The sequence below is a fragment of the Equus caballus genome, chromosome 3 (assembly GCF_041296265.1).
Source record: "Equus caballus isolate H_3958 breed thoroughbred chromosome 3, TB-T2T, whole genome shotgun sequence".
NCBI classification, from domain to species: domain Eukaryota; kingdom Metazoa; phylum Chordata; class Mammalia; order Perissodactyla; family Equidae; genus Equus; species Equus caballus.
Genome location: NC_091686.1, coordinates 49,475,551 through 49,501,935, shown reverse-complemented (window position 1 = coordinate 49,501,935; position 26,385 = coordinate 49,475,551). Strand labels below are relative to the sequence as shown.

The 26,385-nt window shown below is 39.4% G+C and overlaps 1 protein-coding gene across 27 annotated transcripts in view; it reads left to right on the top strand.

The window, feature by feature from the left end:
• Positions 1–26,385, top strand: part of BMPR1B (bone morphogenetic protein receptor type 1B) — a 377,788-nt gene that overhangs the window by 347,081 nt on the left and 4,322 nt on the right. For all 27 annotated transcript variants that reach the window (XM_023637699.2, XM_070262233.1, XM_023637703.2 and 24 more), the window contains 6 exons: positions 3,660–3,756; positions 4,821–4,959; positions 9,693–9,885; positions 10,684–10,981; positions 21,473–21,648; positions 25,217–25,347. In XM_023637699.2, the coding sequence (XP_023493467.1) occupies positions 3,660–3,756; positions 4,821–4,959; positions 9,693–9,885; positions 10,684–10,981; positions 21,473–21,648; positions 25,217–25,347 (1,034 nt within the window). The remainder of the gene's footprint in view (positions 1–3,659; positions 3,757–4,820; positions 4,960–9,692; positions 9,886–10,683; positions 10,982–21,472; positions 21,649–25,216; positions 25,348–26,385) is intronic.

The window sequence follows — 26,385 nt, the reverse complement described above, 5'->3', positions numbered from 1 at the left end:
TGAGCACAGGTAATGGCAGATGAAAACATGACCAGAGTGACCAACAGAAACAAAAGGTTTATTGATAAGGATCACCTGCTATTCAAGACAGAAGACAAGGAGGCAGTAGATGGGGCTGCAGGGAGGAGGGTTATTGGAGCAAAGAAGGAAAATGGGAAGGTAATGCTAGCCTTAAAAAGACGTGCTTGATGGGAAGGGAAGAATTCCTCAGATCCTTTCTGGTCTCATCGCTGTCATAAATCAGAAATCCAACAAGATGAGTAATAAATACAGCGTTCTTACAGTTCAGAGTGTATTTTGCATTTGGAAAAGTAAAAGGCGATGAGGCTGAGAGTTGTAGTAAAATTACATCGCTTGAATGAAAAAGTCCTCTGTGTTCATATACTGATAACATGTTGTGTTTATGGAGTTAGCTCCTCTAGTTTTGATTGACTATCCAGCATTCTCTTTGGTTTTCTGCAAAATCTGGCTTTTCGTTTTTGTTATCCTTGAAGTGGGACATCCATGTTAAGCTAAATTTCCAGCGACAGTATTTGCATGTCTGTGTGCCGTGCTCTTTGTACGCCTGTATCTGTACGGACATCGTGACTCACCCCCTGGCTGGTGGAGGTATGGTGCTCACCTCAGGTTTATTTGTTAACTTTGCCTATAACCTGAGGCGGGGGGAGAGGGAAAATTTACTGACAATTCATTGTGTAAAATCTTAGCCTGCTGAATTTTCAGAGCCTACAAGTTATTTTCAAGATTTCCTAAGCAACATTTTTCAGAGGACACATGTGCCGGTTGCATCTGCTGTTGGTGTTACATCCTGAATGGCTTTTTGGACGTGTACTGTAGTGGGTCACGTCCGTGAACTCCTTTTTTCTGGGTCATTGGCAGTGTTCCTGAATTTAATATAAAACAGCTTTTTTTAATGGTCTCTTATTTAGTCTTTTCAGATACAGACTACTCTATTAATATTTTGCAAGTATTGTAGATCATAAATAATTATTAAACATGTATTTTAGACTGATAAGAAGTTATAACATTAACCATTACAAGATTTGGACAAGAAATTAGTATAAAGAACTGTGGATTTTAGTGTCTAATAAATAATCCAAACTTTCTCTGAAATATTTCAAAGATTTATTTTCACTTTATATGTTCATGTTAATTTCCTGATTTTGAGACTTACCTTGTCACTTGGTAAGACAATGTCCTTGTTCTTAGGAAGTGCATTCTGAAGTGTTTATCGGTTAGGGACATTGTGTCTGTGACTTCAAATGATCCACAAATTATACATACATACAACTAAATAAACATAAACATGAATACAAAAATATATATATATACATGTTTTTATATATAGTGAGAGAGGTAGACACACACACACACTGAGAGAGCCAGAGAATTATAAAGCAAATATAGTAAAATTTTAAAAACAGGAAATCTCTGTGAAGGGCATATTGGAGTTCTTTATCCTTACAGGTTTTCTCTAACACTGAAATTATTTCAAAATAATTAAAGTATATGTTCACATTGACGGTGAAGTAAAAGTTGTTATAATCTTTCTGAAGGATATTTTGATAATATGTATGAAAAGCCTTAAAATGTATATCCTTCTACTAATAATTCTACTTCTAGGAATCTAAATTAAGGAACTAATCATTGACATGTACATTGCTGTACGTGTAAGAGTATTCATCACAGAATTTTATGTATTACAGCAAAGTTGTATTATAGCAAAATCTTCACAATCTCCTAAATATACATCATTAGAAGATTGACTTTCTAATTAAGATGTGTCTATATGTATACAAGATAGTCTTTAAAACTCACATTGCAGAAGAAAAATTTATTGTTTTGGGACATGTTCACAATATTACAAGTGAAAATTGTATAGTTATAAAGCAATTATAATCATTTTTCCAATTTTTATTGTATTTATTTTTCATTGTAAAATACACATAACATAAAATTTACCATCTTAACTACTTTTAAGCCTTCAGTTCAGTGGTATTAAATATGTAGATAATGTGCAACCATCACCACCATCCATCTCCGTAGTTCTTTTCCTCTTGTGAAACTGAAACTGTATACCCATTAAACATTAACGTCCCCATTCTCCCTCCTCCCAGCCCAGCCAGCAGCCACCATTCTGCTTGTTATCTTTATGGTTTTGACTACTCTAAGTACTTCATATAAGTGGAATCATACAATATTTGTCTTTTTGTGACTGGCTTATTTCACTTCACATAGTGTCCCCAAGATTCATCCATGTTATAGCATATGACAGAATTTCCTTTTTAAGGCTGAATAATATTCCATATGTGTATATAGAACCACATTTTGCTTATCCCTTCGTCTGTCAGTGGACACTTGGGTTTCTTCCATGTTTCAGCTATTGTGGAAAATGCTTCTGTGGATGTGGGTGTATATAATGCCTTTGTGTGAAGCATTTTGCTCATGAACTGGTTTTATTCATTGAAATGATATTGCAAAGGCATTCACTAAAATGTTAGTAGTAATTTTTCTAAGTAGTGAGGTGGTGGAAATTTTTTTTATTTTGTTTTAGTTAGTTGGTGCTTTTCAGGTTTCTTTATGGAACATATAATACTTTTAATTAAAAAAAAAGTTACATTGGGTGGGATAAGGTCCATGCAGTTAAAAGATTTCAGCACAGTTGGAAAACCTCTTGTCCATAGTAACTTTTTACAATAATACCTTTTAAAATTAAATAACAGTAATTACTCTCTCAAGGATATTTGGTGCCCTTAATGAGAATGGTGCTAATTCTATTATTATATAAGTGCACCTAGTTTTAGGTCAGTTTTTTCAAAATATTTTGCAGAGACTACCTGCATGTAATTCACCTGGGATTTTTAAAAAAATAAAATGCTTTGAATAAAAATCTCTGGGGTTAAAGTCAGTAAATATGCATTTGTATAAAGCTCACCAAGTCATTCTTATTTCTATCACGTTTGAGAAATCATGCTGCAAGTAAATCTGATTTGTCAAGACCTGGAGTTAAAACAACATGAATAACATTTAATAATTTGCTCTCTAAAAGGATGACACAGTAATTCTCTGAGTAGACCATACTCATTCTTTTAAACTATGATGCCATTTATGAAAAATTTAGCTGTGTAGTTTTGAAGGGCATCTTTGTTTAAAGTGATGCATATCCATATATTCCATATTTGACAACATTTGAGGAATTCTGTCCCTTTGTATCCATCATAAGATGACTTTGTGTTTTATGTACAATGAATATAGATTCATTTTTATCCAGATTCGTGATATAGAATGCTTCAGAAACCACATGAGAAAAGCCTGTAAACCCATCAGCTGGATCTGAAATAAAGATGAACTGCCTGCTGGTGTTTTAGGGGCACTGATCCATTTACATTTGTTCACTCTGAGTATGTGTGTTCTGTGTTATTCCTTCCGGAGAGGAAGAAATGCGTGCTCTTGAAACAAGTGCCTAGTGAACAATGATTGATGCTGGTTGGACTGACTTAATTTTGAGTGTGTATATATATATTTATCAATTAGCAGATTGAAAGCACCTCTCACATCCTGCATATGGAGCTTAGCAAGTACTTTTAGGAAAGAGTTGCTTCCTAATTTTTAAGTGAAAATATTCTCCATATTATGTCTCTCTTTCTTTTTAATTTCAGATTTTGTTGATGGTCCTATACACCACAAGGCCTTACTTATTTCTGTGACCGTCTGTAGTTTGCTCTTGGTCCTTATCATTTTATTCTGTTACTTCAGGTAAGTTTCCAACATGCAGATGTAGGGTTTTGAGTTTATATTATCTTCCTCACCTACTATCCTACCTGTTGATGTTTTCACCACAGCTTTCTTTGACCCAATTAGATCATAGATTTCACTGATAATATCAGTTACTACTGATAAACATTTGTCCCAGTGAAGCTATTAATAGATACCTATCTCATTTCTGCTTCAAACATCAAAACCATCCAGATACATTTCACCCCTGGGGAAATGTGGGTAGTTAGGGAATTCAGGAGCTACTTATTATGAGGTTTTATTCTAAGCAGAGAAATTGAACTTAGAATTGCTTGAGTAATTCCTTATTTCCTGAGCTAACAATTTCCCCTTAGTATTGAAAGATTTTAAAGATAATTTATACATTAATTATTAAAATAAGTTCGGTTACTATATTAAAATATGCAGTTACAAATTATTTTATGTCACCTAAGAACTTATTTTCTAGTTTGTGAAATATCAAGCACCTTTAAATTCACAGCATTTGCCTTTTGTAATACTCATTTATGATACTATTCTGCAAATGAGAGTTGATTGAAATAAATCCATTTCTAATCAGAGACATTATAATTATTGACAAAATTTTTTAAACTTTTAATTTATTCCTTTTATCTATATTATCGCTTTATACTACCTTAGATGAGAGAGTTAGCTGTAATGTCTTTTGTAAACCAAAAATTTGCATCTTTATTTAATTAGGGACCTTAAAGGGAAAGATCTTAGGGAATGAGTACTGGAGCTATAAAGAAACATTAAGGGAATGTAACCTCCTTGGAAATAGGCAATTGAAAGGAAGAGAGAAGAAAAATTATACATGATTGAGACTGAGTAAAATCAGGTAATTTATTTTAAAAAATAGGTTAGCAAAATAATTGTGATTTATATTTTGGAAATCATAACTAAGGGTAATAAATACTGAGCATTTAATCTTGTATCATATTTATGTGCTAAAATAAAACCTACTGTGATGACTCTTTTTTTTCTCTAGTGTTTGCCCCATCATTGCAGTCTAGTGTCTAAGACTATCTTCCTTTATGCATCTTTAGGTATAAAAGACAAGAAACCAGACCTCGGTACAGCATTGGGTTAGAACAGGACGAAACATACATTCCTCCCGGAGAATCCCTGAGAGACTTAATTGAGCAGTCCCAGAGCTCGGGAAGCGGATCAGGCCTCCCTCTGCTGGTATGAGAAGAGCACATCTTGAAAGTGAAGGAAATGTCTTCTAGGAGGAAATGTCAGTAATGACAGGATTTCATTTTACTGAAGCAGATAGGACAGTGGACAAAGAGAAAGCTCTGTGCAGTCAGTTAGACATCAGATCTCAGATGAGGACTTCCTGATAACATTTTGACATGTTGGGGGTAAGGTGATTGTTTTTTAATGTCAGTATATGGTTACAATCCAGCCCCTCAGACGTTCTGGTAAAGAGCAGATTAGCAAACATTCAGCGTGGGGCCATCTTCCCTCTGCTTTCAGTAAGGATAGCATTACTGCAGTTTGGCCTGGCTTTTGAAGGCGAAGTATTACAACCAACTGGGACCTGAGTCCTCCCACAAGGGAAGAAGGCTGCATTTCAGCTGGAGGGTTTATGTTTCCCAGTGAAGTCTTGGCTTTTCCATTCAGGAGAGGTTTAATATTTTGGTGGTCAACACTGCCAACCTTGGAGAAAATATATACCGAATCCAAGGCACTTGCTTTAATGAGGAAAACATTTGGTCCCTTTATGGACCATGCAAAAAGATTGTTGGGACTCAGGATGGAAATAACAATTTTAATGAGAAATAGTTTCCTTAATAAACTCTTAAGATGGATTTTCCTAATCTTTATTGTCTGGTTCTGACTGAACGTCTTGTTTACTTGATTCCTTTGGTGACTTTTTATTTAGTACTAAAAGTAACATTTTTAAAAATCTCGAGCCAGGAATTTCTTTTATAAATCTTTTTTTATTGATATACAAAAAAGCTGTGTATATTTAATGTATACAACTTGAAGAGTTTGGAGGTGAGTATACATCCATGAAACTGTCACCACAATCTAGGCCGTAAACATATCCATCACCTCCAAAAGTTTCCTCCTGCCGTCTTTATTTGCTGCTTATTATTATTATTATTTTATGATAAGAACACAACATAAAATCTGCTCTCTTAGCACATTCTTAAGACTACAATACACCGTAGTTAACTGTAGGCACCGTGCTGTGCAGTAGAGCTCTAGGACTTGTTCATCCCGCATAACTGAAACTCGGCGTGCTTTGACTAACGTCTTCCCTGGAGTTAATAGACCAGACACAAAAGCTCTTATGAGGGGGTCATTATGACCAAGCTGATGCCACTTAGGATGTAAATTCCTTTAAGGTAAAAGTTTGTATTATCAAATTGCTTGACTTTTATTTTTAGAATTTAATTAATATATACAAATGCATTTCTTTTATTTAAAAATCTGTATTGTTATACTTTTTCTAAAAAGAAAAGTACAAATATCAAAATCCCCTTTGCTATTAATGAATCAGATACTTATGCTCTTGGAATTGAAAACTATTTTTCTTCTAACCCATCTTTCTTATTACTGTGGAGTTATCTCTCTAAAATTCTTGACCTTTCTGTGTTACTTCCCTGGATAGGACATCCTAATGCCCAGCGGTGTCATGGGCCTCCTTTCCTAGCTGGGCGTGTAAGGCACCCCTCTCCTCCCACCTTTCCCCACCTGCTCCTGAGCTCTAGCATCAGCCTCGAGCAATTGTTTCACAGATACAACATGTGTTTTTAAAGTCCATGTCTTTGCAAATGTAATATCTTTCTGGAGAGTTCCTCAGACTTAAGGCTCAAGGCTACCTCCGTTTTATCTCTATGGCAACTTACCCCAGGCTGAGCCGGTCCATTTATCTTCTGTCGTAACATTCTGCTTATATTACCTCTGCAGCAGTTTAAAACAATGCTGGGACTGGCGTTCGTGCAGCTGTGTCTTTAGCTGTGTCCCCTCTGAAGAGGGGAGACCACATTGTGTTCCCTTTGTGTCCTCAGTAGAGGACCTGAGTGATTAAAGGGACTGCTCAACCATGTGTTTTAAAAAGCTTTCAACTCCAACTTTTAATATCTATGAAAATATCATTTTATTTCTATAATCTAGGTACCAAAAAATAGTGTTTGGCTGTTAAGCATACAGTGGTTAAAGCATCCAGATTGCCAGGATTCCAGTCCTGGCCAGACACCAGGCTTTACAACTGTGTCCTCATTTAATGCTCAGGGCAGCCCTGTGAGGCAGCACCAGAAATCCACCCCGTGTCGCACATCGGGACCTGGGCCCAGATGGTCAGCTGCTACAGCGTGGAGAAGCCAGGGGTCAAACCCAGATGCTCTGCCTGTAGGATCTCTGCTCTTAATGTTCGAGAGATGTGAACCAAATGTTGCTTAAATAAAACAAAGAAGAGTATTTGATAGGGGCAGGATGGAAAGGAAGAGCCTATAAAACCTAGTTTAGTGAAGAAAAAGTCTCAGTATTAGAGAAGTTATATTTTCAGGTTGTTGATGTTATAATAAATCTCAAAATACAAGTGTATTTTTAATTTCTGAATATAATTTAGTGAGACTTTTTCTAAGTTATTCCTATTCTTTCGAGCATTGCCAATTTCATCAGTATTTTCATTAAGTTATAAGAAGATATGTTATCATTAGAAAAGAAGCAGATGGAAAACTATTTACATGAGGAAATGTTCCATGGCTTTACAGAAGCAATGCTGTGAATTAAGTATAATATTTCTTTAACAAATGGAGAAAGTCTCCTCTCAGGTCAGTGAGTTAACTCCTTGTGGATTTGGCTCTGAACGCTCAGTGCTCGTGGTGCTTCTGTCCCCTCACGTGGGAATGGACATAGACTGACGGTTTGCTCACAAAGCAGGTTGACTCCTGAAGGGAGTTCCTTATTTCCTTCAGGCTGAGTGGCTTAATTGCATGTCAGCAATGCTTGAATTTTTCAATCTTCTTAGAAAAACTTTTTAAAAAAGACTCTTTTCCCAAAAAGCTTTCAGTCTGATATTAGTGCTGTTAATTGTTCTGGCAATAGCTGGCATTACCTCTTGAATTGATAAAATCGGCCGTCATGCAAAAACAGAACCCATCCTAATTGGTAGACATCTGTGGCAGGCAGAATAATGGCGCCCCAAAATGTCCAGCTCCTAATCCCTAGACTCTGTTATTTTGCATGGCAGAGGGGAATTAAGATCAGTAATCAACTGACCTTGAGATTATTCTGGATTATCTGGGTGGACTCAATGTAATTACATGGTCCGTAAATGTGCAAAAACAAAAAGAAACACTTTGCTTACTTGAGGCAAGGCATATATCTGCAAAAAAGTATGTTCCAGTGTTCTGATCAGATCTTATAAGAGCTCTGTGCTGGGTTCTTTGTGTATATCTCACAAATTATGTAAATAGTCACCACTATTTAGCCCTTTTAGTCATGGAGTTCTTAAAATATTTTACTGTAAGCGCGAATGGGATAAAGAGCATGTATAAAGAGTCATTTAACCGCTATGCCACTTAACTGTCATGTTTTTTTCTCGTTGTCTCTACTACACTCTCTAATTATTCAGAGCTCTCTATAGCTTAGATTTCTCTCCAGCTCTAAGCTATTGTTTTACCTGTCCATTTTACATTTTTTTCAATTGAGACCATGATGGTTTATAACATTGTGTAGTTTCCATTTTACTTTTTCGATTGTGTTAGTTAACTGTTCCACTTCAAAGCATAATTTTCAATAATTCTTGCTACTTGCTTGTTTTTCATTCCATCTTCTACTTCTTTACATGTTTCATGTTGCGTTCCTTAGCATTCCGTATCTGAAAATTCCAGGTATCTGTAATCTGAAGATTTAATATCTATTTGGGTTGTTTCTCTCGACTCTCATTTATAGTGGCTATTTCCTTTTGTTTTAAGGAATTTATACTTTGGGATCTTCTTTTCCTCTCTCCTTTCCTTCTCTTGCTCCATTTTCCTTTTTCCCACCGTCACCGCACATCCTCTCAACCCTGCCTCCCTCCCCTCCTTGGAGATTTCTTTTGGGAGCCCGACAATGCATTACAGTTTTTTATTTCTTATATTTTACCCTTGATCAAGTGGTATGGTGGCAAGAGTTCCTTCAGAGTATCTTGTATCTCATCATCGTGATGGAATGAAGTTTTCTGCAAACGATTTCCTCAGGAGAGGATTTGTGTTTGTGTTTGCTGGGAGCCATGGTGAGCTACCACCCTAGGGCAAATTTAGTATCATTTAGTGGTCCCAGCTTCATGCTGGGGTCCTAGTTTCAGTTTCTCTAATTTTAAAGAGTCGAAGTTTGTATTCTGTATCCCAGTGTTGGTGTTATTCCTTCCCCAGACAGCAACCTGGCTTTTGTATATGCTTAATGCTTATCTTTCCCTGCTCTGGTCTCAACTCTTACCGCCCTCTTTCCCTCCCTTCCTCCCTCCGTCCCTCCCTGCTTGGAGATTTCCTTTATTTCTTTGTGTGCCCAACAATGCAATAGACGTTTGTTTGTTATATTTTATCCAAGTGTATAGTGGCATGAGTCCCTTCAGAGTATCTAGTATGGCACTATAGTGGTGGAAGTGAAAAATATTCTCTTCTGCCACTTACTGTGAATGCTTTCAGGGTTTTTTCTCTATGAAAGTGGTAATAGGTAGAATGGAATATTTAATAATTTGGAAGCAGTGTTTCAAACATTCAGAATCCACAATCCATCTCAAATACATTTCAAAGAGGGCAGCATGAATTAGTAAATACTAATAACTCATCTATATAAAGAAAAACTACTGACTAAATATATTTTACATGCAGTAATTGTTTCCTTTCTGGAAAAAAAAAAAGATTAAACAAATCTGGAGTGCTGTGAGCATACTAACAGAGCGTTTTGGGATTGAACAGGTCCAAAGGACGATAGCGAAGCAGATTCAGATGGTGAAACAGATTGGCAAAGGTCGCTATGGGGAAGTCTGGATGGGAAAGTGGCGTGGCGAAAAGGTAGCTGTGAAAGTGTTCTTCACCACTGAGGAAGCCAGCTGGTTCCGAGAGACAGAAATCTATCAGACGGTGCTGATGAGGCATGAGAACATTTTGGGTGAGTAGAAGTCGGAGAGCAATGTTCAGGGTTTCCTAGCTATCCTCTGTTTTTCTGTTAACCTCTGCGTGTTAACCCATCTGTCTAGACCTGTTATGAAATATAGAGACATTTTCTTCTTGGCACGAGCCCAAGAACGTCATAAGCTTCTAATGGGAGACCTCACAGGAGGAATGACTAAGACTCTTCTACGAAGGAATGGTGGACTAGAAATGGAATACGCTCAAATGTTTTTTTTCTTCTGGGACAGGAAATGTAAATGGAATACCAGAATTTCTTAGGGTTTCTTCGGGATTTGCAGGAGCACGTTTTTGTTTAAATGTTGTGAAAAGTTACAGGAATTTTATCTGCTGGGTTTATTTATATCCAGAATTGATTTCCTTTTTATTTTCTCAAGTTAGAAATGATCTAGCTGGAGCATTCCAGGGGAAAGAGGGTAAGCTAATTGTGGAATGTCCGCCTTGACTCAGGACCCTGTTTTTGTAAACAGTGGCTTATGTGTTACTATAATACCATGAACTATTTACTGTTAACTTAAAATAGTTTAAATATCAACTACTGATTGGAAAAAGATCATGTTTTCAGATACAAACTCTTAATGTTTCTCTACCTGTACTGTTTTGATTGCCTCTGATTGGTATTAGTAACTTAATACTGTCATAGGCGTAATCAGAAAACTGAATGAAATGCTACGCAAAAAAACCCTATGACAAAGAATGATAGTTGAGAATGTGAATTATTCCTTATAATATTCAGAAAACACTTTGCTCTAAACCTTTCTGTCTTTTTTCCTTTTAGGGTTCATTGCTGCAGATATCAAAGGCACAGGGTCCTGGACCCAGCTGTACCTGATCACAGACTATCACGAAAATGGCTCCCTCTATGATTATCTGAAGTCCACCACACTAGACACTAAGTCCATGCTGAAGTTAGCCTATTCTTCTGTCAGTGGCTTATGTCATTTGCACACTGAAATCTTTAGTACTCAAGGCAAACCAGCAATTGCCCATCGAGATCTGAAAAGTAAGAACATCTTGGTGAAGAAAAATGGAACTTGCTGTATAGCTGACCTGGGCCTGGCTGTTAAATTTATTAGGTTAGTATCATGGTGTACAGTACGCTTTTTATGAATCTTTTCTATCACTTTTTATAGATTATACATTTTGTAGTTCAGAGCTTCTGGGATATTTAGTGGAGGGGGAATTTTATTAGCCTTGACTTTTCTTTGGAGGGAAAAAGAAGAAACATTTTATTTGCAACACAGAGTGTTTGGGTCAGTCCCATTGTTTCTGATGTCATCAGTGAACTGGCTTCCAGACAGTGTTCACATTAAGTTCGCAGCTGTCATGAAGCTATTCAGAAAAGAGGTAGCTAATGTCTGGGATTATGTGATCACAATTCTGTGTGACATTTTTAAGTAGGAGAAGGTTTCAGGAAAGATCTACAGATTATGAAGTGATAAAGACTGTGGTTTTTTTGGCATGATAAAAGATAGATAACTTGCATAGGTGTTCTATGAAAAATTTAGAAACTAATAAGGAAACACAGCCATGATTCAGCACTATCATATTGTCACTTAAGCAGTGACTATGGCACTGGACACATAAACCAGCACGTGTTATGAACGGTGGTCTTCAGCCCCCTGGGGGCTTCTTGGAGTGACACCTACTGGTCATTCTGCCTTTGCAGAATGGGGAGGGGGTGCCTAATGTTAGGGCTCTCTTTTGCTTACCCTCCCTCTAAGCGAGCAGCTGCTTTTAGCTTGCACATGATTTGATTGAAAGAAATGGTTTCTCTGCTTTGAAAACAAAACCAAATGAGTTTGCAAACCACTGGTATAGAGGGGTCATCATATACCTACATTTTTAAAAACTCAATTCAGGCTTGGCCTTATTAAGTTGTTGGGCCCTCTTGTGGATTTTTTCCAGATGACTCTGTAGAATATGGAGAAGGGAACAAAGGAAAAGCCATGTAGATTTAAAAAACTCATGAGAAAGACTAATGGGTTGGTATTTTGACCCAGAAATGAAGACTGAGGTGTCATTTAGTAATAGGCCCCACATATAGGAAGGCCATCAGCATTGAGAGGATGGCAAATTGAGGTCCTCCATCTTTCAAAACAAAGCAGGAGGAGATGATTTGTACTATCAATTTAAGATAGAAATATGAAACTCCTGCCAATAAAGATTGTTAAATCCTCCCTCTCAACTGGATTCTTTTTTCTGATCTACAACCTTTTTCAAATCTCCTCTACCAAAAAAATTCCCACGGTGTTTCTCAAATTACCAGCCTCTGTCCTTTTCTCCCCTTGAATTTCTCCAGAGTTCCAAAGAGTAACTGCTTTCCTGATCCAGTAATTCGTAATATCTTGTAATTTGGCTTCTCCTCCATTCCCTTCTGAAGCTCCTTTCCCAAGGGACCCCCCTGCTCTTTGTCACCAGAAGCCTTTCCTATGGTCGCTCTACTCTCCACAGCGCCCAAGCCCTTCTTCCTTCTGTTATTCCAGGTGCACCTTCTCTCTCTCTCTCTGGGTTCTGCTGTCTACCTCTTAACTGTTTTCTCCCTGCTATATTTCCTGCTCTCTCTGCTTTCCTTCCTGGTTCCCAGTTTGGGTTGATCCATCCTAAAATGTGAGATGCCACATATTTCCTTTGTTCTCTAAGTTTTTGGTTTGCTCAATTGAATGAATGCTGTCTCCATAATATTCCCACTTGAACTGGGCAGTTTTGGGTCCTCTCTACCATTTTTCTAGACTCTGGAGTAGAGCATTTTATAGTTACTTCCTCTTTGTCTTTCCCATTTCCAATTTTTTCTACATGCTGCTGCCAGATGTATTTTGAGGAAGATTGTCCCTGAGCTAACATCTGTGCCAGTCTTCCTCAATTTTGTATGTGGGATGCCACCAGAGCATGGCTGCTACCGAGTGGTGTAGGTCCACGCCCAGGATCTGAACCCGCAGACCCAAGCCAAGAAGCAGAGCACACTGAACTTAACCACTGGGCCGTGGGGCTGGCCCCCAGATGTATTTTCTTGAAGCATAATTTTGGACATCATCATAACTTCATAGTTTCCCACAGCTTTGGGTTAAAATGTAGTTTCTATTCTGAATACTTTATATGTTCTCATACCTCCAAGTGTTTTTAACTTGGTTTTCTCTTTACCTGAATACCCAACATCCCCTCCTCTATTTAGATAACTGCTTCTTATCTTCACAGTATCTTCCTTTGGGACAGCTATTATTATTCCCTCACAAATCTGACTTTAGTCAGTCTTCTTATATCCTCCCCGTGACCCTGTGCATACCATCGTGACATTTCTCATGCTGTTGTGCAGTCATCAGTGACTGCTTATCTGTCATTCCCAAGGGAGGCTAAGCTCCATGAAAGTAGATACCGTGTTTTCTAAAATTTGCATCCCTAGTGCCTTTCCCTGGTGCCCCTTACTTAGGTGTTGCTTCAAAATTTTGTCTAACGGATAAATGAATGATTCTGTGTGGACTACAGGATGAAGACACAAAGCGCCTTTTCTTAGCTCCAGAGATCCTACACCCACAGGATTGAGTCCGCCTTTCTAGTGTTATAGCCCACAGACTCTCCAGCGTGCCTGCTTTCTTCTGTAAGACTGAACTCCGTGGGTTTTCTCCACATGCACTTGTTTGCCCCTGCCTTGCTTTCCATGCACAGTCCCCAGCTTGGAATACACGTGCTTCTCCAGGTACCGCAATCCAATCTCGGAGTTGCCTTTAAGTCACTTTATGCATCCCCCAGCAAGGAATGATGGCATCATCTTCTCTACTCCTCTAGTAATTTCCTGGCTCTTGTCTTCTTGATATTATAATTCTTTTAGTACATGCCTCATCTTTCCTACTAGCCATGGGCATCTTGAGAGCAGCATCCATGCCAAATTATAGGTATTCCAACATTGTTTTCCATCAATAATTGAGAACTCATTTTCTTTATAGAACTTTAAGTAAATAAAGAAAGTGCATATCTATTATATTTCTGAAACTTAGTTCTGATTAATGTAAGGGAATGAATTGAATGACCTCTCAAATTTCATGCAAAGCCTGTTTCTAGGAAGTGGAGGGGAATGCTTTAAAGGATAATTCAGAGGTTGATCTGGCATATAATTGACTAGTTCATCAAGAGAGGGAAGATGTGAGGATGCTGGCTCAGATGTGCTGCTGTAATGGTCGCTGGATGCGCAGACCTCACATGGCTAAGGAGGAGCAGCAGGACCATTTTAGCTTTCAGGGCCTCAGTTTCCTCCTCCATTAAATGAGGTTGCATTTGATAATATCAGAGGTCCTTTTCACGTTTTTATTTTCTATGTGTCAAAAGAACTTTGCTCTTCTCAATTTTTGAGCCTCACTTTTAAACCTTGCTTTATATGCTTCTTTGGTTTCCACTCTTTTCCTAATTTGGGGTGCATGTGTGTGCACACAGCTATTTAGAGCATTTTATTACAAGAGGGGTCAAAGCTAACCCAGTGTTGAGTTCTCAGACTTCATATGTGAACTTCCTGTGAGAACTTAATCTTTACCCTGGTCTCTATATGGTAAGTGTTCTCTCAGGCTTTTAGGTCATTTCTGGGAGGTTCCCAGGGAAGTTGAGAGCCACAGAGAGAGTGGACTGTGCTTTAGAGATTTCCTGCTCATATAAATTTTTTGTCCTATATTGGTTTCTTCATGCGCTCTCTTGAAAATGATGTAAGGGCTGATGCATTTCCTGCCTGCCAGAGATTTAATCCAGGTGATGCTGTGGCAGACGTTACTATTACCCCAAACCTCCCTTTGGAGGAGAAAACAATGACACGTGAAATCCTGGAAAGGAACTTAGAGGGCTTTTCACTTTTCACTCTGAGGATCAAGCAACCCCTCTGGTACTTAGGTGTCGGAATAATATATTTTCTTAGGGGGAAAATAAATCCTGGCTTAGAGCTTCTCAGGTATTAAATTTTAAATAGGAAACCTACAATGAAGACTGGACTGTCACACACATCTCCCAGTTGATGATCGTCAAATTGTCCAGGTGAGGGGAGACGGAGGGGCCCAGCCAGGAGGGACTGAATTTCCTCGCAGTCTTTCTGTTGTCATTATTTTGAGCACTGCTTCTGGTTTGTATACTGAGTGGTTTTTTTTTTTTTTAGTGATGTGGCTAAATGACTTGCTAAAGTCACAGACCAAGCTAATTAGTGGCAGAGTCAGCACTCCTAGGCGAGGTTTCTGCAGCCATACCTACCTTCTGTTGAAGACTTTTTAGTTCTAAAATTTTGTTTCTAGGAAGCCCTGAGATCCCTCAGGATTTAATCATAGAAGCAGTGAGTCCGTTGGGAAGTGCTGTGGAAAACTCTCCTCCTTGGTTCCCATCTGACTGGGCAGAGTTCACTGCAGCGGGTCGTCCCGTGGCTGCTTACAAGATGCTGCAGGAACACGAAGGGATGTGCGGCGCCCCTTCTTCTGAAGCCTCGTGATGACCTTTGATGCTCCCAGAGGTCGTTTTAGCCTTTCAAAGAGGTGATGCCATATTTTCCAGCATATGTCTTGTCTAGTTAATTTCCAACATCAGTTGTCAGCCACAGACAAACCAATGGGCTCCCTCACGTGTCTTCTGCCCCCCTGCCCTCTTTCACTGTTCTTTAAAGTTCAGTTCTTATTTTTAAAAACTTTTTAGATTATTAAAGGTGTACAGTGTTTGCTTCTCCTCTTTCTCTGTTACCTTTTTATCTCCCTTCTCCCCCTCTCTCCCTTTCCTCTCTGTTTTAGGCATCAGCAACATCCAGCAGAAGACCACCCGCACGTGTGCAAAGCCTCAGTGAGGGAGAGCCACCTTGCTGGCGCTAACAGCTCAGCTCCCAAGCTGGCATCTCAGGGCCCCGTGGGCTCTGCACGTGGCTCTCATGAAACTCCGCCTTCAGTTGATGGTACAGTGGGAATGCACGCTGTGCTGGACCAAGCAGTGGCTTTTTCCTTTACATGACACTCTGGAAAGAATTCCTGCTATGGATTTATAATTAGGAAGCGTAATTAACATGAAAGATATTTAATACAAAACAAGGTTAAGACAGATACTATATTTTTAAAGACCCCATTTATTCCCTGCCATCAAAATAAACATCTTTTGCCTGCCCTTCATCCAGTGTGTAGTGGCCGAGAGTATAAGGCATGCCCTGTTCCACTGAGTCCTGTGGGGAGCTCAGGTCCAGTCTCCAGTCCACCCAGGATCCTAGCTGGAGGCTCTGCTGACAGCCTCTTTGCACCCACGGGAGCTCCATGATCCCATCCGTCAGGGCTGTCACCCCTGCAGTGCACACACGCCACTCTAGGCACCAGTGTCAGACCAAGGGGGACACTGCGGAAAGCCTGCTGGGTCCAGGCAGTAAGGAGGTACACTGTCTGTAGACAGTAAAACTGCATGAAATTAGCACCATGTGCCAAGATTCCCAATGATGTTAGCACTACATCCCCAGCAGGGTGCGTTGCTGCCACCATCCTTTCCTTGGTATGCCATCCTGGCACCTTCAAAAGAGAAGAGGAAGAATATCTTCTCATTTCCTTTCTTTCTTCTCTTCTCTCTCACTGTCTCACAGTCTCAGAGTCTTTGCTCCACTCCCCCTGCCTGAAGCAGTTGCCTTGGGAACTCTCACTTACTTTGTGTCCTTTTGGGTGAGAAGAGCCACTCAAAGTGTGTGCACACCAGGAGGCCCTTTGGTCATCAAGGTAGACCTCTTATTCCGCTCGGCTGGCATTTTCTTTATCATACCACTGACATCCAAGTGCTTTTGGTCAGAAATTAGAACTTTTGTTTTCATGCCTTTTTAAGTAATCCTAGCTGAGCACACCTTGCATTCTGAGATTCAAATAAAATTACGCTTTATCGTCCCTAGTCCTCCCAGCACAGTCGGGGACGCAGTGTCATCCACAGCGTGTCGGGGCATCCTGAGGAGCCTTTCCTGTTTGCCTTGCCAGTCTATAGCTCTGCTGTATCTTGTCCCTGTTCCCCATGTCGTAGCTGCTGATTCTGCTCTTCCCAAAACACTGTCAGCTCAAGCTTGAAGAGATCTTTACTGGGATATGTTGTAGGGTATTGAATTTAATCATGAAATTCATGCTGTCAGAACAATTTTCCTGATTTTTTGTTCCTTCAGGGCCTTAACATCTTGTCCCGACCCTAGGCCAGAGGGGAGAGCCCCTCTTCTCCCTCGCTCACTTGCCCCTTACCCCACCCTCCCAAGTTACTGTTCGTTTCTTCCTCAAGAAAACTTTAGGTGCTTTTATTTTATCCTGTCTGAGCCCTGCTCTCCCTAAACTTCATAAAGAAAAATGCCTATTAAAGTATGATTCTAAAATAGTGTTTTTTCCTAGAGAGGAATTTACCCCAAATCCCTTAATTTAGTTTATTTTGTTCACATTATATGTATATATATATATATTTTTCCCCCAATTCTACTTAAGTCTGTATCACACTGGTATTCACATTAACAGGGACAAAAGCCATGTTGGATCTCTTGGAAGTATTAAGTATAAAAACATAAATGGGTAAAAGTGCCTGCCCCTGTGATTCTCTAAACCCAGCTCTTCAGTCGTGGCCCCTTTGTGCAAATGCATCCCACCCTTCTGCGTGGAGGAGAGAAGAGAGGCCGTGTTTACTCTGCCGTGAAGACAGCATCCATGTCTTTGATGCAATATTTCCAGTTCTCCCTGGTGGAAACTCATCTTCTCTGTAATTTTGCCCAGTTTATTTAGACGACTTTTGATCCTCAGACCCTTATGCCTCTAACAAGTGCCTGAATCCTTGAAATGAAAATTTTTCTAGGTCCTCATCCTGCTGAGTTTTTTCATTTATAATATATTTAATTATAATATATTTTAAACATATAGAAAGGTATAAAAAGTAATGAGGCACTCATGTAATACCTTAACATTATCAAATGTTAACAATTTGTCTTATTTTTGCCTCGTCTTTCTTCTGAAAAGAATTCCGATGTTGGAGATAGCCCTGTTGGCATTCTCTTCGTTATTTCACTCTCCTTTTTCCCTCCCAGAAATAACCAGTATCCTGAAGTTGGTATTATCTTTCCTGTACATGACTTTATAACTTGGCTGTGTGTGTGTAGCTGTGCAGTACGTAGGATGAGGCGTGGCTTGGGGTTCATTTCTCTGGCTCTGCCCCCCTTGTGCAGTATCCATCTTTTCTTGCCGACTGTCCTTCTCGCGCCTCCCGGCCCCTCCATGGAAAAGGAAGCGAGGAAAGCTGAAGGAGTGCGCGCCTTGTCTGCCTTCTTTCTCCTTCCGTGACTCTGCCCTCTTCCTGCGTGCTCCGCACTCTCTGACTCTACTTCCTGTCTCTTTTCTTCATTTCTTCTTGCTGGCGCTGTGTTAAATCCCTTTAGTTTCTATTTTTGATCTTGAAGATTAATAGAAGCTCAGTTTTTCTCTGCCCTTATTTGGGAACAGGTAAGAGGATGTTTCTGAAAACCTGAGAGAGAAATGCAGGTTAATTACTTTCAAGTATAGAAACGCTCCTGAGGGAAGAAGAGACAGAGTTGTATGTCTTGGAGGATCTGATACTTTAGAATATCAGATATGAATTACTTACAGTGAGCGTGTTTGTTGTTTAAATGTACTGCTAAGGCATTTGCCACTAGGTTAATAGTCATCTCTTACAAAATTAATTTTCTTAACAAAATTCTTGTATGTAATGTTTCATTTTATGGTCTATATATAATAGAGGTTTTCATATTTCTCTTTAAATTATCCATAGCGAAGTTTATTCTAGAAAGACCTTCTCCTCCTTTGGTTTAAAGTATATTCTTTACCTATCGTGTGCAGAGCACACTGTGAGTGGAGATGATTGGGGCTGTGTTCTCTAGGGACATACCAAACAATGACAGATGAGTTTACAAGCTTAGGTTGGAAGATGAATATTTATTTATGTACTGCAAAGGAGGATATTTATGCAAATACTCTGAGGTAAGATATTTATTCGAATACTATTAGGAAGACACTTGGGTGGGGAGAGGAAGCGGGGGAGGGACGGGAACATGCTTAGCCCATTTGATGGACAAGCAAAATCCTTGACTGTGTGCTTTTTTTCAGTGTTTGAGGGAATGAGAGGTTAGAGATGAATATGTATATAGTTCAGCCATCACAAGTCTTAATTCCATCATCAGGTAACAGTTACCTTTCAGTTTGCCAATAGGCGTCCATGTCACAAATTTCATTAGCCCTTCCTGACCTCCCAAATCCAAATAAAACATCAGGGAGCTAAGAGTGAGAATGGGAAGGAGTTGCCTAAAGTCTTCATCAGCTGTGGTCAGAGTCTGTCTTTGGCCTACACGCACTCCTTTGGGGCCCATGCTAAGACTGTGCTTGGTTTCCTTTCTCAGTGCGTGTTCTGGAATTAACTTAGGCCCTATGTTCTCTTCTTTCCATCTGCAAGCCCTCATGTTTGTTTCTCTTCATAGAAGCCAGACTTCTCTACCTGGGCCCACCACCGTCTTCCTCTGATGATTCCAAATGATAAATTATAACACATGCATACAACACATTAATGAAATACCACTGTGTGCTCACATAAGAGGTGTCCGCGGGTAGAAGAGGAGGAAAGAAATTACTTTATTCAATTGAAGGTGGAGCTTTTGCAGCATCTTTTAAATCTGATGTTTTTCCAGTTTTTGTTAAGCCTCTTCTTGGCTCACTTTCTTCCCTTACCATTTACTATTTAAATATAAGATGGCATTATTCTATTACATCTTGCTGGGAAATACTAAGAATTCACATTCTAACCTCTTTTCCTGGTCTTCGAAAAGAGCCCACAACACTAAGACCTGCATTTACAGATGGTAAGGAATACCAGCTGTTTAGTTTGGGTCATTTTTTAAAATTTACGCTTTAACTTCTATTTTAGGAAAATAGCTCCTTCAGAGTTCCTCCTGGAAGATCGTGAGGGGACTAATGAGTATGCTGGTGACACGTCTGTTGGAATAGCTTCTGATTAAGGATTTTAGCTGGAAGTGAATTTTAAAAGGTTCTAAGATTGAAGCTTTATAAGGTTTAGTAAATGTAAACAGTTCTGAGATATAAAGAGAGGAACATCTGCCAGCCTTTAAATTTTCCCAAATGACACTAGATATTTTATGTTTTAGAGGATAGAGATTAATGCAGTAAGATCAAACCCAGAGATTTTGTCCAAAAGCAACTAGTGTTTTGGTAAGTTTGGTATTGTCTGTGACGCAGATGATAAATGGACTATTTGGTGTATGTAACCATTTTCCATCTTGAGGGGAAATAATATGTAAATGCTTGAGAGTCAGTAGAGTGTAATGAAAAGAAAATAAAGCACTTCTTGGGAATCAGGAGTTAGGAAGGTTTATTCAAGATTTTCCACAAACTTCAGTTTAAAAATGAGTTTTGGTACCTTTTCTGTTTTATAGTTGCTTCATCCACCAAAAGTGGGGTTCACTGGGGCTGGCCCAGTGGGGTAGTGGTTACGTTTGGCATGCTCTGCCTCAGCAGCCCAGGTTCTCAGGTTTGCATCCCAGACATGGACCTACACTACTCATCAGCCATGCTGTGGCAGCGACCCGCAGATAAAGTGGAGGAAGATTGGCACAGATGTTAACTCAGGGCCAATCTTCCTCAGCAAAAAAAAGAGGAGGATTGGCAGCAGATGTTAGCTCAGGGCTAAAGTTCCTCAGCAAAAACAAAACAAAACTGGGGTTTAGTTTCTTAGTTCCTCTAGTGCCTATTGAGGTAGTACTTGTTAATCTTCTCATACATGCTTAGTGCTGTGCTGGCAGCGATTTTACACATCTCGTCTCATTTGATTTTCAACCTGTCAAGCAATAGTAGTTCAATAGGTTCGAGACATGGGTTCAGAACTCTGGCTCCAGCTCCCTGTGCTGAGGCTGTGCTTCTCAATGCCAGTGTGCATATTGATGTCTGTCCATCCTGAATTTTCTCCCAGTCTATGGGAAGTAATAAAATGGTCACACTGTGAAATTTTCATGAAACTAAAGATATTATATTCAGTTATTCCTTTCCTCTTTTGATTATAAATGCATGTTATTTGGTTTATGAAATAATAGTGATCATAGAAAGCTTTTCTATAGGTCCCTGCTTATCAAAGTAAAGCACTTGCAAGTCTTTGATGTCCCTTCCTTCCCCCCCTTTTTACCTGTATGTAGATTTAACAGTCTCATAACACTTGGCTTAAAAAATACTGTCTCAAACCAAATTGGCATCTGCACATGCCAATTTTAAAAGCAAAGCTATTAAAATATGAAGAGAAGGAAGGTATTTTTTAGACATTCAGTAATATTTAGCAATTATTTGGAGTTTATATTTTATCTAGAGGTAATGCAATCTTATATGTTGCAAATTCATTCTAATTGTCATCTTCACTGGGTTTTCACCTGTGAACATTTAATATTAACTTTTGGCAAGAGATATTTTTCAAGGAAATGTTGTCCCCTGGAAGGCTCTCCTTTCCCCTGTCTCACTGAACCCTGGTTCAGGAGTCACTTCTATTTGTTATTTGTTGGTCCTCCTCAGGGCTGATAGTGCTTTGCTGTACTTTGTCCTTAGTGACACGAATGAAGTTGACATCCCGCCCAACACTCGAGTTGGCACCAAACGCTACATGCCTCCAGAAGTGCTGGATGAGAGCTTGAATAGGAATCACTTTCAGTCGTACATCATGGCCGACATGTACAGTTTTGGACTCATCCTTTGGGAGGTTGCTAGGAGATGTGTGTCTGGAGGTAAGTAACAGTGGAGCTTCTACAAATCCTTTCTTTCTCCTAGGAATCAGAGTTATTGCATTGTCCACAAAATCAGATTTTCTTTTTATTTCCCCCTTTTATTTCTGTTGATGGAGTCACAATCCTCCCAGGAAATGATATTTAACATCTTAGAATGATCTTTGACTGCCTCCTTACCTCTACCTACTACTGATAAATGTCTTGTAGGCATACTGTCCTCTTGCCTTTTCAGAGATCACCCCCTTCTGCTCCATGTATTGTGTTCCTTCTCTCTTGAGCACTTCCTCCAGTAGTTGCTCCATCAAGTCAACCCTCCTCCCTACCCCTTCCGGCTTCTTCTTACCAACCTGCTGGGCCCCATCCACAACCCCAATGCCCCATTCCCTCTGACTTCCTCTGCACAGATGAAGGTAGAGACATAAGTGTGGGTGGGGCACCCATTCTTTAAACCCCTACTTCTTGATTTTCTAGACTGCTTCCTCATAAAGCCATTTGAAGTCATCAGCTTTTAATAAAAGGAAATTAAAGCATGAGAATATTATTATTGTTCCTGGGAATATTTCTACAAGCATAAGGATTCCTTAGTAAGACTAAGTAAGAAGGCATCCTTAAATATTCAGAGGTTTTATTATTATTGCTTGTAGAATTTTGCTTACTGCTGCACAATCCATCTTTGGGTAGATTCCCACACGTTTTAAGTGACGAGCTGAGTCTTAAGCTCTTCAGTGTCAAGTACCCTGTTTCTGGTTCTTTCATGGTTGTGCTGGTTAACAGACCTTGATGCCACTGCACTTCTCATGATGGTCAATTTGAACTCACCGTCATGAAAACTTAAGCTTGCCCAAGATACAGAAAGTGCAGTGTACACTTAAGTAGCACTGAGATTTGTTTTTGGACCTGCCGTCTATTATCTGTGGACCTTGGACAAGTTACTAAACTTTGCTTTGATTTTCTCATCTTAGAAGGAGGTGAATTATTGTATCTGTCTCAGTGGTTGTTGTGAGGTTTCAGTGATTATAAAAAGAATGGAAACTGCCTGGCACATAAATAGCACTCAGTACATGTTAACTGTTAATTAAAATTTTCATTTTGGTTGGTAGAGCCTTAACTTATCTTTAGATTCATATTTAAACATAAGGAGAGACAGTTAATCGACAGCGTTTACTCTTTGGTGGAAAGATCGTCTTCAGTGCAGTGCCTTCCAATCTGGGAATTCTGAGCCTTCTACAAGCGTTTAAAACAGAGCACATTCCCTCTAAAGTGAGGGAACTCTTTTGTCCAAAAGGAAAGTTAACGTAAGAAATTTTTCCTAACCAGATATTGAATAAATCTCTCATCATAGTTATGAAGAAGTAACCAAGAAAATTAACGAATCACATGTGCCTTGATTTCATGCTTTATATAGATAAGCCTATTTTTAAATAATAAGCTTACACTTGTGTAATTAAGATACGTTTGGAGAAGCTGAAGGAGCAGCAGAGTACAGGATTACTTTTCCAATTGTGTTTTCCTGAATATCTAAAGCAAAGAGGGCCACAGGAAGCCTCTGTTTGAAAGCCTGTGGGCCAGAATACAGGCGAAATGAATCGCAGCTTAAAAACAAGCCAGCCTCATGTGAACAGCACGGTACTAATAGCGTCACTAGGGCTGTCTGCCTGTGGAAGTTTGAGAGGTACTCAAATGTTCCCTGATCTCTGTATGACATTGACATGTGTTTGTCAATGCCATTAGAGTCCCATCTCCACTCCATACCAACTGTATGGCCTTGGGCAAGTTACTTAATCCCTCAAAACCAAGTTTCCTCCTTTGTCTAATGTGGATAATAATGCTATCTCATAAAGTGTGTGTGAGAACTTAATAAGATAAATTACATAGCACACCCACTTCCATGCCTGGTATGTAGTAGGCTCTCAACAATGAGTTTGTTTTCTCTTTCCAGAGAGGCAAAGCACAAAATTCTGTTCCCCAACACTGTCCTTTAGGAGATATTGGAAGTTTGGGGGCTTGTCTTTCTAGTCCAGATACTTTTGGGTGAGTAGATACATCAAGATGTAGGCGTTACAAACTTCGGAAGGAAAGAGAAAATTTTGAAGTTTCAGGAGCAATTAAATGGCAGCTAATATGGAAAATTTTGATAAGGAGAAAGGAATAAGGCCCATGGTTCAAAGACAGACTTGCCACCAGCCGTGCATCAGTCCATCCAGGTAATGGCACCAACATTAGGCACTGAGGAAGATCAGAGATCAATTAGGTAGATACCGTCTTTGCCCTCCAAATGTTTCTAGAGCCATTGTCTTGAGAATTACAAAGGGAGGAAGAGCTGGAATGAAACGATGTCTCACATGCGTTAGACCCTGTGCCTTTATTACCTCATACAGAGATGAAACACAATGGAAGGGAGTGTTAACATAGATACCACGTGTAATTATGCTGTGCGGGCTCTGCGGGGCACAGCAGGAATGGTGAGCTGGAATGGTCTGAGAAAACTTTTGAACCCTCTGGTCCTTTATGATTATATATGGGTTTAAGTTTACGAGAAAGGGCATAATTCACACTTACAGATTTTGTCATCAGAGTAAACCCCCAGTGAATTAATGATGCAGTAGATACTCTGCCTACCTGGTGGTATCATCTGTTCAGATGAAAAGCAATACTTCTATAAAAGATGATTTAGGATGGGGAGGATGGGTGCCCTGGAAAGACTGTTCAGAGCAGCATCCTCTGAGGACAGAGGCCACTTAGAATTATTGTGAGGAGTTCATCAGATAGGATTGGAAAGAAGACACAGGCAACCTGCTTTCTTAAAGGACACGAGGAAAAAGGTAGAAATTAGGAAAAATGAAATGAGAGAGAATTTAGCGTGATGAGTGCTGTTTCCCTAAAGATGACATAGATTTGTATTTCTTAACCCTTCTTTCAACAACACTTATTCTTTTTCTAACAGTAAAGTATTCCTTGTAGAAAGTTTGGATAAATACAGAAAATTTAAAGAAGAAAATAAAAATCAGACAGTCCTTACACCTAAAAAAACATGGTTAATATTTTTAGGTGTGTATCATTTTACAAATTTTAAATGTGCAGAAATGCATTCTTATGAGAAAGCAGAAAAAAATGTAAATCTGACATTTTGTTAAAGTAGGATACAGTGCCAGATTTATTATGAGGTTCATAATCTCTACTGCAGTAATAGAAACAGTCACATATTATGCAGCATGAGTTTGGGATATGTCTGCCAAGTTTACGTTGAGATTTAATAATAGTTTTTTTTAAATTTGGCATATAAGAGCCTTTATAAAATTGAAAATAAATTTGAAGCACTTGTTTTATTTAGCTTTTGGAAATTAGAAAAAAGCTTGAAGACCTATAATAATATGATTTATTAGGCTTTTTATTCATTTTTTAAAATTAGATTGTGATTTGGGCACATTTTTTTTCAAGATTTATTTTGTTGTTTTTCAACCTGAACTTGTCTTTCGTACTGAACCAACTTTTCTTTGAGAACAGTATGTACACCTGACTTTTATTTCCACTTCACGGAAAATAACGAGTCATAAAACCATATTTTCAGGTATAGTGGAGGAGTACCAGCTTCCCTATCATGACCTCGTGCCCAGTGACCCGTCCTATGAGGACATGAGGGAGATCGTGTGCCTCAAGAAGCTGCGGCCCTCCTTCCCCAACCGGTGGACGAGCGACGAGGTGAGGCCTCCGTCACCATGTGGCTGTGACCAACTTGTAAACAGACTTTTTCTCCATTTGCCAAAACCCCAAATGTTCATTACAGGGATTCTTCTTTTTCCTTGTTTTGATGGTGATGGAAATGTGCCTCATTGCAATAATTTATATGGAGCTAAGTGTGGTGTGTTAAATTATCTATTCCTTTTTTCTGTTTGATTTTATTACTTCCAGAATATATCCAGTGGGTCAACGTTCAGCCTGCCTGAGCGATAACATTATTTCACTTATTTGTGGTGTCCTGACACTTGCATAAAGGCTGTAATTTCTCTCTGTGTGTTTTTAAAACATGATGAATTTTCCTTATGACAAACCCGCATACAACAGTCTCTCATTTTGATGAGAGGCAAGAGAGGCATCTGAAGAATGCAGTTTTCTGTACACAGAAGTGGGACAAGTTGGCTGCTGAGACTGCTGACAGCTATGGATCTGTGTTAATAAGGATGATAAAGTACGGTGTGAACAGGTCCAGTTCACCTGGGCTCTAAGGAGGTAGTGGTGAAACCTAAGCAGGTCTAAACGGAGCTGCTCAGAAGGAGGAAACGAGTCGGCGGGCCTGGCCTTTCCTCACTCATCTCCTCCTGCTCCCCGGCCTCTCTGTCCACCCTCTCAGCCTGTAAACTCACTCAGAGCCCTGAGTGCCCTGGCAGCGAGGAGTTGGAGGCATCCCTACTGCCTGTGTGCAGTCATCAAACATGTAGCAAAGCCAACGCAAACCAATGGACAGGGCGTGTTTATAAACTAACTCTTCACTGTTAAATGCATTAAAAATCACCTGTGGGTCATTGGCTTTGTGTCTCATTACTGAAATGCTAAATAATACATGTGTTTTCCAACGAGCTGTGCAGAAAGCTTTATGAGATGCTGGAATTATATTATTTCGAAGGTGGTTATGGGCATTGGTGTTACTCGAAATCCCTTCACTGAGGATTTCTAATGAAGTGAAATTGTGCTTTTCAACAGGAAGACCAATAATTGATGTACCACAGGAGAACACAGGAG